Genomic DNA, 14415 nt, shown 5'->3' on the forward strand with positions numbered 1-14415 from the left:
CGCTGCATGAGGATGACCAATGGCGTAATAGTGTTTGTGACGTCAGCCGCCCGCGCCACCCGCGCCCGCCGGCAGAATCGCGAAGTTTGCAACATGTCGGGTCTCCTTAAGCTGGACAATGCGCTCAGGACCAAGGTAACGGCTTTAGGGCCCAAAAACTTGGCTCTTCCCCGGCACTGGCGACGTCCCGGGTACCGGCTGCTGGGCTGCCACTTGCAGGAGGCGAGTGGGGAGGGGTTACGCGGCCGCTGATGTGCCGTTGAGACCTCCCGCCTGGACCGGTACCACGCGTAACAGTTTTATTTTAAACGTTTTTCTCGAGCGTTTGGTCGGCCAACGACCTGGCTGGCTCGACTTCCGCGAGCGAAAATTACAGCCCAGCCCGGTTCCCCTCCACCTACCTGGGTTATCATCAGAGAATGGCAGCGCCCTGCCCTTTAAACCATCCGACATGTGCAAGTAGCGATTGAGGCCTCTGATTTGCGTAATGAAATTGCTCTAAAATTATTGGCAAATCGTTTGTTGTATTTATCCCGGCCAATCTACTTACCGTCACCTAGTTCTTAGAATTGAATGGGGCACTTAGTTATCCAAAATTGTCCTAAATGTACCGAAGCCTCATTAGAATAGGACTTTACACATTTTCGCCCTTTCTCACTCGATCTCCCTACATACAGACTTCTTGAGACATTTCCTGTTCGTTACAAGTCGTTCCCGTTTAAAATATGTTAAATAATTTCTGTAAATATTGAACTAAGCTTCCAGGCTCAAAGGAACTGTAGTTTTGACTTGTTGAGACAGTCATACAATGGTTCAAATACTAATTGTTGGAAATACTGAGCAGGTCAGTCAGCGTCTATTGAGAATGAAATAGCCTTGGGTGGACGATCACTAATCAGAACTGGAAATTTTAAAGATGTAAGGGAGTGGGGGAGGGGAGGAGGAAAAAGCTAAATAGGGGAATGGCAGTGAAGTCAGGAGTATTAAAAGGCAGAAGGTGACAGTTCACCTTGAGTCAGGTACCTGCTCATATTTATTTGAAATGTTAATTGCTTGAGTTTCCACAACATTTTCCCTCTATTGGAATACAAAGGTTGATGTATGTTTTAGCAAATGAATTGAGCACACTATTGCAATAATTGTTGGCTCTGTTGCTTACTGATTTGGATGATACTGACAGTGCTGTGTGCTGAATAGAATAAATTGTTAAGTCCATCATCCCTATTGGGGCATAGGTGAACACCAGAAGCTCGCCAGAGGTTCTGTCCTGGTCCAGTCTTTCAAGTCCAGGTGCAGCCCACCTATACTCTTCTAGGCAAAAATCCTTCCTCTCCCAGGGATGAGGTCTTTGGAGCTTCCAATGGTGTTTCTGTAGCACTAGGCTTTTATGGGAAGAGTTGCTAGCCCCAAGCCCAGCCCTCCTTTTGCAGTCAGGCTTGGGACGGTCCATGACAGAGTTAAAAAGAGTAAGTTAGGAATTGTTTGATACAAATGCTATAGGGAATATATATAGGATAAATACAAAATGGTGCCTAATAAATCCTGTCGTAAATTCAGGGCTTGGAATAAATAGCTTAAATTGAAGGGATTGTGGCAAGCGTTTTGATCTATTAATGGAGTTATATGAGACTCATGGGTATGCTCTGGTTGGGATGAACTGCCTATCCCTATAGTTGTAAATTCTATAGCTTTAATTATAGTTAACTGCTATTGAGTCCATTACATATTTCAGAGTAACTTAAGTTTGATCTAGATGATTGATATGGATTGAACATCTTTTTTTCTATGTTCTGTCACTCTGACTTGCACACAGTATCACTTGCACCTATTTCCAACCGTAAGGGTTCAGTGACATCATAATATTTGTCAAGGTGCAGCATTATGATGGCATCTAGCATTACCGTCTCCATGACAACAAGCACAATCATGCAGTCAGGGTTTGTTTTCTGTGGAATTTCAGCAAAACAAAATCTTAACATGTGCAATAAGCCTACTTGTTTTCCTTTTAGAATATAGAAATCTACAGCTCATTACAGGCCCTTTGGCCCACAGTGTTGTGCCAACCATGTAACCTACTCTCGAAACTGCCTGGACAAATAAATCAAGTATAGAGAGATCTAAGGCTTCTTTTAGATCAGTCACAAGCAGGTGCACCAAATGGCTAGGAAGACAAATGATATTTTATTGCAAAGGGCTCAGAATTTAGAAACGGAAGCATTATTACAGTGTTAGACCACATCTGGAATACTTTGCAAAATTTTTAGTTTTGGCCTATTTCCTGGAAGGATAGGGTTGACCTATTATGAGAGGCTAAAGAAATTGAATCTTATTCCTTGAGTTGAGAAGAATGTGGGATGATCTTATTGAAACACAAGATGCTAAGGGTACATGTTGAAATGCAGTTGGAGAGTTTTAAGTAAGGGGTCATATTTACAAGGTTAGGGGACAGTCATTTAAGACCAATATCATCTTACAGAGGATGGCGAATTTCTGAAATCCTCTACTCTGGTGGGTGGTGGAGGTAAAATAACTGGAGGTATTTAAAGAGGACCAATCACGAACAAGAAAAAATCTGCAGATACTGGAAATTCCAGTAATGCCACCCACCATTCCCCATTCCCATTTCCCTCTCTCACCTTATCTCCTTACCTGCCAGTTACCTCCCTCTGATGCTCCTCCCCCTCCCATCCTTCCATGGTCTTCTATACTCTTATCAGATTCCTACTTCTCCAGTCCTTTATCTCTTTCACCTCTCAACTTCTCGGCTCTTTACTCCACCCCTCCCCCTCTCCCCGTTTCACCTATCACCTACTACTTTGTATTTCTTCCTTCCCTCCTTCCCCTCCAACTTCTTTTCCTGACTTCTCATCCTTTTCTCCAGTCCTGATGAAGGATCTTGGCCTGAAATGTCGACTGTTTACTCTTTTCCATAGATGCTGCCCAACCTGCTGAGCTCCTCCAGCATTTTGTTTGTGGATAGTTAAAGAGAAGCTAGATAAGTTTTTGAAAGCTCTAGCAATTGACTGTTTAAGGGAACTGGCACAATCGCGGGATACTGATAATGCTACTGTGTGGTATTGATTGGTTGATAAGATGAGCAGAGCAAAGCCAAATGGATTTTTATCCAGATGGGTGCAAGATAAATGCACAAGAAATCTAGAGGGGTTGAGAAAGAACTTTTATCAGCCAGCTGGTGTTCAAAATCTTGAATGTGCTGCCTCGTTGTGTGCTAGAGGCATGTTGAGATGTTCTAGACAAGCACTTGAATTACCAAGGAATGGGTGACAGACAGACAGGATAGTATTGACACATATTTGATGGGCCGCATGGGTTAAATGACTTGGCCTAGCTTTATGCTCTATGATCCCTGCCAACCAGGGGCGAGGCAAAAGTCCCTTGTGTCCTAAACCCTTGCATTTATAAAGTGCCGTGATTAATCCAAAGGAGATGCATGAGTGCAGGTGCTGGAATCTGGAACAAAAATCAAACAGCTGAAGGAACTTAAGCAGGTCAAGCATTCAAAGGGATGGTCAATGTTTCATGTTAAGACCCTGCATCAGGACAGAACTGTGTCATTACCCCAAATTATCCTTAATTTTTTGTTGATGCTTGCTTTAAGATTTTTTTTTTAAAAGCTTACTTTGTCAACACTGTTGTTACTAGCATCATTCTTTTGCTTTACAGTTAGTCTTTGTAATCAGACTAGGTTATAGTACGTAAACTTATGTATGCTTAGTATCCTCAAGTAATGTAACAACTGTTTGATCAATTGTTGCTTTTCCAAAGAACTGATTGATAAAATGTTTCCATTTTCTTAGAAGTCATTTAGGCTTACTGTACAAAGAGCTCTCTCTTATTTTCATGTAGTCTCTTCCAGGTTCTAATGTGAGATTTGTAATATTTAGTGGTGGAGTAGTGACAACTCTTAGTTTTTAGTTTCTTGTGCTTTCAGGTATGTGGTTCATCCACTTGCAATGTTTGAATTTTGAACCGCCCTTCATTGTGGTCCTTTCTGAAAGGTATTGTCCCTCCCCAGCCAAAGGCCAAAACCAGCTTTTTCCCCGCTAGATCCAAAGGCAATTAATGCCAAATTGACAGAGCTTCAATGATCAATAGAAATCTATTTAAAGGCCTCCTGTTTGAAAAACTGAACAATACTTTGAAAATAATTATAAATTACAATTATTATAGAATTTTTTTTTGTTCCTTGTTTAGGTTGATGCTTTTAGAGAACGAGTCACTGCTGAAGTAAGTAAACCTGTCAGCATTGTAAGCACAAATTGCAGAACTATTTACTGAATTGTTTATATTCTCTTTATTCAACCAGCACCATTTACTCCCAAGTAAGGAGACGGCCATCTCCCAGATGTCAACTTTAAGCTTCCAAATAGGAATATGAATATAAATATGATATGTTCACTGGGTTTCTTTAATGCACATGAGCCAATTAAGCCAGCTGATGATATAGTAGCATTCTCACCAGACTTCGAAGCGAATGGTCCTGGGATCAAATGTGGCCAGCTGCTTGCGCACATTCCATCTATGCTTAGTTGAACATCGAGCTAGCAACTTGGTTTTGTAAAAAAAAACAGACAAAAATGCTAAAGAAACAGCAATGTTGCAGCCCCAACAAGCGTGAGCCAATTGACAGTTATAATAAATATGAGGGTGATTCTGAAGCAAGGTACTGCAGATGTTGGAAACCCAAAATAAAGAGTATAGTACTGGTAGTACTTAGCAGGTCCAGGAGCATCTGTGGGGAGAGAAATGTGACTTAATGCTTCACATCTCAGTTCTGGATATTGAGAAGCCACTTTTAGAGCAACATGAGCTATATGCCAGTGGAGAATGGAAACTGAATGATTGTCATGTCAGCTATTGTCATGTGATGTTTTCAGAGAAGCTGCAGAGTGATATTAATGATTAATTGTATAAAAGCTGGAAAGTCATATTGCAATTGTACAAACATTGCTTAGACCCCACTTAGAGTATTGTGTACCGTTCTGGCTCCCACTCTCTAGGAAGGATGTGGTTACAGTAGAGAGAATGTAGAAGAGATTCACCGGAACGATGCCTGGAATAGAGGGTTCCCGTCACAGAGAGTAGATGAGCTGTGTTTATTCTCACTAGAAAATGGGAGGCTCAGGGCTGGTGGGGGAGGGGATGGTGACCTTAGAAGTTTATAAAATTGAGCATAGATAGTATCATTGTCCTGAGGTGGGAGAGTCTATAACTAGAGTGCACAAGTTTAATGTGAGAAGTGAAAATTTAAAAGGAATCTGAGGTGGAAGTTCCTCACACACATGGTAGTGAATGTCTGAAACAAGCTGCCAGAGGAGGTGGTGGAGGCAGATGTGATTAGAATGTTTAAAAGGTGTTTGAATAGGAAAGGCGTGAAGTGATACAGGCTTATTGCAGGCAAATGGTATTGGTGTAGTTGCGCATCATGATCTGCGTGATCAAAATAGCCTGAGACTGTGCTTCAGTGATTCTAGTCTATTGACTCAGTGCAGGTGGTGTGTAGTCCAAAATTACTTGCTGTCAAAGTGAAGGCTTTGTGGTTTTCCCCCAAATAAAAACTGGCGTGACAGAGTTCTTTGAAGGAAGAGACCTTGTCTTCTTAACATCTAGGTGCAAAGGGGTAAATTAAATATTTCCTTTAATATTATGGCCAAAAGTTTTGATTATATGGATGTACTTGATATTTGTACTGATATTCATTTAATTGCTAATATTTCTGTACTGTGAATTTTGTATTCTTATTTATAAAAATGCTGACCACCTCCATTCGAGGGTCCTGTTGTATCTAGTGAACTATAACTGCTATATTAAATACTGAGCATCTGAGTATGTTGGCCTGTTAACAGTTACTGTAGTTAAGTGAATGAACTGAGCTGATTATTTTAATGCAAATCAGATTTTTGTTTAAGAAAATTGATTGGGTCTACTATGAGTTAGAGGTGCATTGATCATGCAGTATTATATTTATGGAAACAGTATTTTTCATATTTTATTTTCTGGTAGCTTAGTGACAGTTCTTTATTTCTACAGCTGCTTGAGTTTTCTTATGCATTTTTTTCTTATTTATATTTTAAATGTGTACTTTAGGCAGAAGACTTAGTTGCAAGTTTCTTTCCAAAGAAGCTGTTGGAACTAGATTCCTTTCTCAAGGTATGATTCACAAATGTTTGTTGGATGTATGTAAATCTTTGATTTTAGGACAATACTTGAAAACGGTTTAGATCACAGTGTTGTAGATATGAATCTCTAATCCATGTTCATTCTGTGTAGCAATAAAAGGCTGGGTGCTTTATTACTTTGTGTGTCAACACTGTTTGTATGACAAATGTTTTAGATGTCTGCAATACAAGGCTCGCCTCTGATACTAATTGAACTATAGACTGAAACTTTAGTGCTGTATTGTGAACATACTGCATTGTCAAAGGTGTCCATTGTCAAATGAAGCCAGAGCTCCATCCTCTCACTCTCCTGGTTTGAAAGATCCCATAACACAATTTCACGGATTAGTAAGGGAATTACCTCCAGAACATTGCAGAGAAGATGTGTTTCAATCACTGCCACTTTTAAAGACATATTGTGCATTCATTATCACTTTGGCTCTTGTCATTCCAGTGTATGTATTGGCTGCTGAATTACACTTGTCACCTACTTCCTGGAAATGAAAGTGTGCTGTAGAAATCTGATTTCCTTTATTTCATGTCAGCTTTCTGTTAAATTATTTTTGGTAATTAATGAAGACATTGTCTCCCCCCCCCCCATTTTGTTTATTTCTATTCTATAATTAATTATAGAATAATTTCAATTCAGCAATTTAATTTAAATTGCTAAGTTTAACTATGTAACGTCCTTACTTTTTGAACACATTATTGTGGAACCCTTGAATTTGTAAGTAGTAATATAAAAGTATCACATGACTAACTATAAGATACATACTTTCTAGGAACCGCTCTCGAATATTTCGGATTTGGCAACCATTCACTCAGATCTCAACTTACCTGTGCCAGAACCTATTGTGCTCACCAATAGCCACGATGGCTTGGACAGTACAATGAGTACTTCAGTAAGAGATGTCTTTCAATTGTTAAACAAGTGTATGCAACTGATCTTGAAAGCTTACAATGTTATTATGTAATATTTTGGTATCATTTTGAAGGCAAAGCAGTGCTCTGGTGTGTTAATTTTGTGGTTGAAAATTACATCACACATTAGCTAGACTCTTAAAAGGTATGCCTGGCACAACTGAGCTGGATATCCACAAATATAAAGTTTTATTTACCCCAGGATTTCAATGTTGGCTGCTGAGCAGTGAATAAATGTTTCTTGTTGAAACAGTGAATAGCTTTAGTCTAATTAATGACACATCTTTATATCAACATAAGCAGCTTTTCTGCAATTTCTGCCCACCATGTCTGTAAATCTCAAAATTCCCTGAGCTGCATGAACTAAAACTGATGCACTGATCCAAATGTATTGGGATGTGAGCAGTATTTTAAAAATTAGTGTTATAACTGAAAGGTTCTTTGTGTATTTATCATCATCATTTCAAAGTAAAACCAACATCAGAGGTGTTGTGACTGACTAGAACTGAGTCAGATGGAAGTTGTAACTAGGAAATATAAAGGTCTTTATTGACACAGTGAGTCTCTGTGAGAGAGAGAGTGAGTCCAGGAAAATCAAAGAGAATCTCACTTTCCTGGCATGACGTTTTATACTTTTTCAACACAAAGATAAATGATTAACAACAGTTCCAGTTGCTATAATCATCTACTTAATTTTAACATTTTGAATATAGTCACGTAAATTTACAAAATTACATACTTAACGTTGGTAGCACATCCCAGCTAACAAAACATCTTTGAATATTCAATACTGGTGTCCATTCCATGAATATACCACAAACCAAAAGAGCAGATCTGTCCTGAACTGCTCATTTAGTGACAGCGATACAGTTGTAACAATGTGCTAATACCAGGAACATTCACTTAGTTTCTTTTCCTGTGTAATTTCAATGGGGCAAAATCAGAATGGTTGATTTCACTATCCACAAAGTATTAGTTGAAAGTTAAACTGCGTATAGGTTTTGTTTCCCGAAGACTGGTTCTCATTTTAGTTCATCCATAATTTCATAACTCCAGAACAGTCCCTGATATACCAGTCTGCCCCTGGACAGAAACCTGTCCCAGGAAGGCCAAACTTTAAGGAGGATCTAATTAAGTAGGGAAGCGAAAATGCCATTCACTTGGGATCCACTCCCCATTTACTTGCTACTATATTCCTGTGTGGATCTATATCTGCACTTCTATAATCCCTAACTGGCTAAATGTAAGACAAGCACAGAAGGCAATAAAACATTCCAGGCATTTGCTGACATTATCATCCCACTTGTACACTTGAATTCTACTGGAATGTAAAATTCAGCTTTGTTGTTTGTGAAACTTTGATTGTTGCCTCCTTTCCTGCTTGCCTACTCTGGGATACATCACACTGTTATCTTCGCCCATTCAATTTCTGATCATTGAAACTATCAGGCATGGCTGTCAGTAGTTACTCTGTAGGCAGGGAGCTCAAATAATTTCCTAATTCCAGTATGATCCCTACTGTGCATCCTGGGCTTATACAGTAGTTAGTAAACATGAGATAAGCAATAATTTTGAAACCAAAATGCATCCTGAAGTCTGACCTTGCGCTGTGCTCTGTGCTGCTTTGTGGGATTTCTCTGGAGCTGTACTTTTCAACTAATATGGTTATTCATAACCTTACTGATACTGATAATTGCCAAGCTTTGAACTGAAATAGAAACCGCAAATGCTGGAAATACTAAACAGTTCCACCCACACCTTTAGGATGAGAAATAGACCTAACGTTTCGAGTTGAAGTCTCTTCATCAGAACTGGGAAGGAAGCCACAAGGAGCATATTAATCTGCAGGGAAGGTGGGAGGGGGATGTTGGAAATAAGCAGCATCTGATGATTGAATGAATGTGAGGAGTTAGAGAGTGAGAATATCGATAGAAGAATGTAGGTGTTGATAAATGTAGAGTAGGGAGGCAGGTCTGAGAGTTGGAACTGGGCATATTCTCCATTTTTGAAGGAGAAATAAAAAGAGGAAAAAAGGTGGGGGGGAGGAAGCAACAAACAAGGTGAGCCAATATCACAGATGGATGGCTGATACAAACAAAAATCAATTTACCTGAAATGGTAGAATTCAATATTGAGTCCAGAAGACATGAAGATGAGGTATTGTTCCTCAAACTTTCATTGAACCTCATTTAACTGCAAAGGAGGGCCATAGACAGATAGGTCAGCATGGGAGTGGGATGAGGAATTAAAGTGACAGGCATTGTAAAGCTCAGGGGCCCCTTCAGACTGAACACATAAAGCAATTACTCAATCTGCCTTTAGTTTCTCTGATGTAGAGGAGACCACTTTGCGAACACAATGCAGTGAACTAGATTTCAACTAATGAGGTCTTAAAAAAAGCATAAGAATATAATTTCTGTTCATTATTGTTACTTTTAGCATATTTTAGAATGTTGTAACATAATTCTGAGTAAGGTATAATGGAAACTAAAACTATTCACAGTTTCAACAAGCTTCAGACCAAGATTTCTGCCAGCATTTTATCCTCTCATTTGTGTTGGAGCCAGGTACATTTCTATCTAACATTAGTGACTAGATTCATTACTGCACAGAAGCCAAGATATTCCACACACTCTACAGCAAAAGTAAAAAAAAAATTATCACCCAAATTGCAGAAGTGGATTTGGATATCCAATTTAAATTCTTCTAAGGACCCAGAAGTATCATAGTAAGGTCACCTGCCTCAGGAAGTGTGCTTTGCTGTTGAAATTGCAGTTATACAGTAATCCTCACATTGGGAACCTACCTTGTGCTGTCTGAATGGGCACCTTTTTGTAACTCAAGCAAGAAGGAAGAACGGGTAGAATAAATTTTAGGTAACAGAGAATTATTGGAAAATATCTTCAGAGGTCTATAGCAAACAGGAGAGAAAGATTAGGCAGAAGGATATGAAAGGAATGTGGATAATACTGCATAATGGATTGTCAAATGAGCTAAGGAGCAAGTAGAATAGCAGTATTAGAACAGTAGTGCATGGAATAAGGTCTTAGAGTCACTTGAACATGGGAACAAAGATACTAACATTGATTTGAAGAAACATTTGTATCCTAGCAACAAATGAGCATCTTCCTCCATTCCAGTCATAAATTTGGCAATATTTGCAAGTTATTTTGGAAGTCTGATTCAAGTTTCCATTTATCATTGCCAAAACTAGTAGATTTACTAAAGATGTGAGGTTTAATCTGACAGATATGTCTTTGTTTTAATTTATTTATTCCTTTTATAGTGCTAACTGTAAAACAGTTAGCTAGTGCCAGGCAATAAATTACACTTCATTTAAACAATTGCAGTGATACTGTTTAAGAACTGTTTAAAATCACTTTCAGTAACTGTTTGCTTTTATATTGACCTGAATAGTAATTTGCAGCAGGCTATAAATTTGACTGAGCAAGAAGTTATTTCAGAAGGGAACTATGACATTGGAATGCATTTGGAATTGGCAGTTCATTGAGTCAATGGATATTTGGCTCTAAGTAATCCTGGAATTATCCAGTATATCTACTGGATGTGGATAATGCCAGGTGTCTGTTAAAGTACCATATGGGAAACAAATTCTTAACATATTAAAACCAGTTCTAGTATGTCAGCGCCTTCCAAAGCTGATACAATTGATTTATCTTGGCTGTTAGAATAAGTAATACTATTCAGAAACATTTAATCCTTAATCATACAACCACTTTAAGAGTTATAAATAGCTAGAGAGGAGAACAAAATTATCCAAGATATATATTTAAGATCATCGGCAATTTAAAATGGCTGTTAGGGATGTATAGAGATAAAATGTAGCAGGAGTTATTAAAACTGGTTTAAAATTAGAAAAGAGTGTGAATTATTGATGGGGCTCTATGTAGGCTATTGAAAGGTCCTGGAGTGGCATTTTCTCTAACAAAGTTTAAATCTGGTTGAAAATGAGGATTGGTACAAAATTTCACTGGATTCTTCCTGGTAAATAAAGATGAGAATAAAATAGCACAAGATTGCTGCCTGTCATATCAGAAAGAGTTGCTTGTGCTGAAATGAAATTCTCAATTGAAGCATCCTTATTAAGGCAGACACTTCCTTAGCAACAGGCAAACCACAGGAGTAAGATAATATTGAGTTCAAGAATATTTTCTGTATGGTTTTGTTACTTTTTAGGCTTGAAGTAATTACAGATTTTCATTTAGATGGCCAGTAGTCTAGTGAGGTGGCACAGTTGTGTAATGGTTAGTGAAATTGTGTTACAGCTCCAGTAATTACTGATCACAGTCTGTAGGAGTTTGTACGTTCTCACCATGACCATGTGGGTTTCCTCCGGGTGCTCTAGTTCTCTCTCACATTCCAAAGATGTACTGTTAGGGTTATGGTTAGTAAGTTGTGAGCACGCTATGTTGGTGCCGTAAGCATGGTAACATATGCGGGATGCCCCCAGCTGACTTGATTTTGATGTCCCCTAGCGGACATCGCATTTCACTGTATGCTTCAATGTACATGTGACAAATAAAGCTCATCTTTAAGGGGTAGAAAATACCCAGCACATTCATTGGCATCCATAGAGAAACCGTAACTAGTTCCGAATCTTTTCAAAAATGTGATGTTGGATGGAGTTCCAAGGGTTGAAGTTCTGAGTGAAAGACTTGAAATTAGCTGAATTAGTTGTACTTGCTGAGAGAATGTTTTGGGATAATTCTTAACATTGAAAAGGTTCATAAGTTAATGGCAGAGCATGTGAAGAGCAAGCCACAGATTTCAGGTGAATTAATGGAGCAGTGTTTTGAGGATGTGTAAAAAGCAGTTACAATACATTCAAATAACATAACACTCTAGTTTTCAGTTTCCACTTTGCCTTTTGTTCATTTCATTATTTTGTTATATTTAACTTGGCTAATCTCCCAAAAGCTGTCCAATGTTTTGTAACCTTTAAGTATTGTCTCTGATTTCTTCCCTTGTGTTTTTGCCCATGAACTTGAGGCATCCTAAGAATGCAACCTTGTGTCCAACCTTGCTCCAGTTCCTGCTTGCCTGTCATCACGGTGCTTCCTAATCCACATTGGTTCCCAATTAACTATGGCCTCTTCAAATTCATGGTGTTGTTTTCAGATCCCTCCATGACTTGCCCTTCTCTCTTATCTTAAGAATCTACTCTGAGTAGTCTTTGTCCCTTCACTTCTGGTATCCAGCCATAAATTTATGTTTAACTCCAAATTTATGGTAACCATCCTATGGCTTAAGCTGTGGAATTTATTTCTTCAAACTATCTCACTTCAAAACGCTCCTTGGAATTTGCCTTTTGACCAGACCAGGCAATGTCTCCTTTTGAGGTTCAGTCCCAAATTTTGTTTAATGATGTTTTCCTACATTAAGTGCTCTATTTAGGATATGATTATTAGACAAAGTGCATGAAGGTTCACCAGACGAGTTCCTGGGATGGCAGATATGGTATACGTGGAGAAACTTAGATAGGGCTGTGTTCTTCAGAGATTGGAAGATTGAGAGGTAACATGATTAAAATTGACAGTCTTAGAGGGTTCCATGGGGTAGTTATGGAGAAGATGTTTCCTTTGGCTGAGGATGCCAGGAGCCAAATCCACGGTCTTTGAAGGAGAGTTTGGCCATTTAGGACTGGAATGTGTTCCAAGGATAGTAAACCTATAGAATTCTCAGGCGTGGTGGCTTTGAATCTGGAGTATTGATTACATTCAAAATAGATCAATAGATTCCAGATATTACAAGGATCAAAGGATACAGAGCAGCAAATGGTATTGAGATTCAAGATCAATCATAACCAAATTTAATAACAGAGTAAACTTCAGAATCTGAATGGCCTGCTGCTCTTATTTCTCATAATCTCATTTAAATGAAAATTGTTGCGTCTGCATGTTCTTGTTATCTTTTTATGTTTCCTTGTAATTTTTCAATAATCCACCCTTAACTTTTAGAACATTTAAGCATTTATTTCAAGTCCTATTGCCTTGTTAACTATAATGCTGTTTAGCTTCACTTTCTACTTACTCGTTCCCAGATCTTGGAATTTGATTTATAATATTTATTTAACTAATTTCAGTGCAACGTAAAGAAGAGAAAGCTGGAAGACAGTGAAACTGATTGTCCAGGTACTGGAAACTTGCATGTAAATTATAAGTGTTTTCTTTTCATTGATTTTGCGATGCTGTTCTTACATATAATTTAATTTTTTAAGAATTCAAATTGTTTAGAGAGTTAGAGTTATTCTGATTGTCATGACAAGTAAAGATGGAGCCTAAAAGCAAGTTACCATGTTTCACGTAAAAGCAAGCTACCGTGTTTCACGTTTTCATGAAAGTTCTTTATGAACCTGGCCTGTTTAATGCTCTCTCCTCAGCCTGATTTGCTGATTTCTCCAGCACTCTATATTTAGTCCGCAATCTTCTACTATGTCTCCCCATCATAAAAATACATTGTCTCTACTGCTTCCTCTATTAATGAATAGGTAGCTTACATAAACTGCACTGAGAGAAATTAAGGTAAAATAATATTTATCCATGCATTGCCCATGGATGCAACAGGCAAAAATACATAGGCCTGAGAATTCTATTGCATTCTTCAAGGCTTTTGTGCACCATGCGCTGTATTTTTTTGTAAACCCAATCACCAATTGAGGTTTAGTATTAGAAGCATTGTTGTTCTTTGTTCTTCACAAGTGGACACCCGAGGGTATGCAAATGGTATGGGTGTCATACACTGAAATGGGCCTTGAGTTTGAGGCCACCTTCTGTGTTGTTAAAGCGGGCTGATGTTCTTGACCAACATCTTGCATGCCAAATCTTCTGCCCAATTAATTTCCTCTGTGTGCTCTGCTGTGCACGGTACCATAAGATTTTGGGTATGGTTCGGTGGACAGGGTCAGTTTTGTTGTACATGATGCCTCATGAGGGGGCAAATATAGCTATGGTATATAATTCCTACTAACCAGGAATAGAAAATGTTTTGTTTTTGGAAGGAAGTGTGCAAAAGAGGAGGCTATACTTATAACTAAAAGGACTAGTACTGACAATTTGAAAGAAAAAATACTTCAGTCAGTTAATAGTTTAGAGATCAAAGATAAAATGTGTTCATTTAAATATTCTAACATGGGAAGAAAACTGAAGAACTTTTCAAACAATAGAGAGATGTGCAGAAAAAGCAGAATTATTCTGGGAAATTTTATCTCCAGTCACCCAGCTGATGGGTCAGGATGGAGTAAACTGGTAAGTTAGTTCATTATTGTCACATGAATAAATAACTTTGTTTTGCGAGC

General features: G+C 38.5%; 1 protein-coding gene across 1 annotated transcript in view; it reads left to right on the forward strand.

Annotated features, from left to right (window-relative positions):
• The first annotated feature begins 12 nt into the window (after positions 1 to 12).
• psme3 (proteasome activator subunit 3) overlaps positions 13 to 14415 on the forward strand; it is a 33004-nt gene continuing 18601 nt past the window's right edge. Inside the window, exons 1-5 of the mRNA XM_073071527.1 lie at positions 13 to 135; positions 4216 to 4248; positions 6109 to 6171; positions 6962 to 7081; positions 13204 to 13252. Coding sequence (XP_072927628.1) covers positions 13 to 135; positions 4216 to 4248; positions 6109 to 6171; positions 6962 to 7081; positions 13204 to 13252 — 388 coding nt within the window. The remainder of the gene's footprint in view (positions 136 to 4215; positions 4249 to 6108; positions 6172 to 6961; positions 7082 to 13203; positions 13253 to 14415) is intronic.

This window comes from Hemitrygon akajei, chromosome 18 (genome assembly GCF_048418815.1).
Source record: "Hemitrygon akajei chromosome 18, sHemAka1.3, whole genome shotgun sequence".
Lineage (NCBI taxonomy): Eukaryota > Metazoa > Chordata > Chondrichthyes > Myliobatiformes > Dasyatidae > Hemitrygon > Hemitrygon akajei.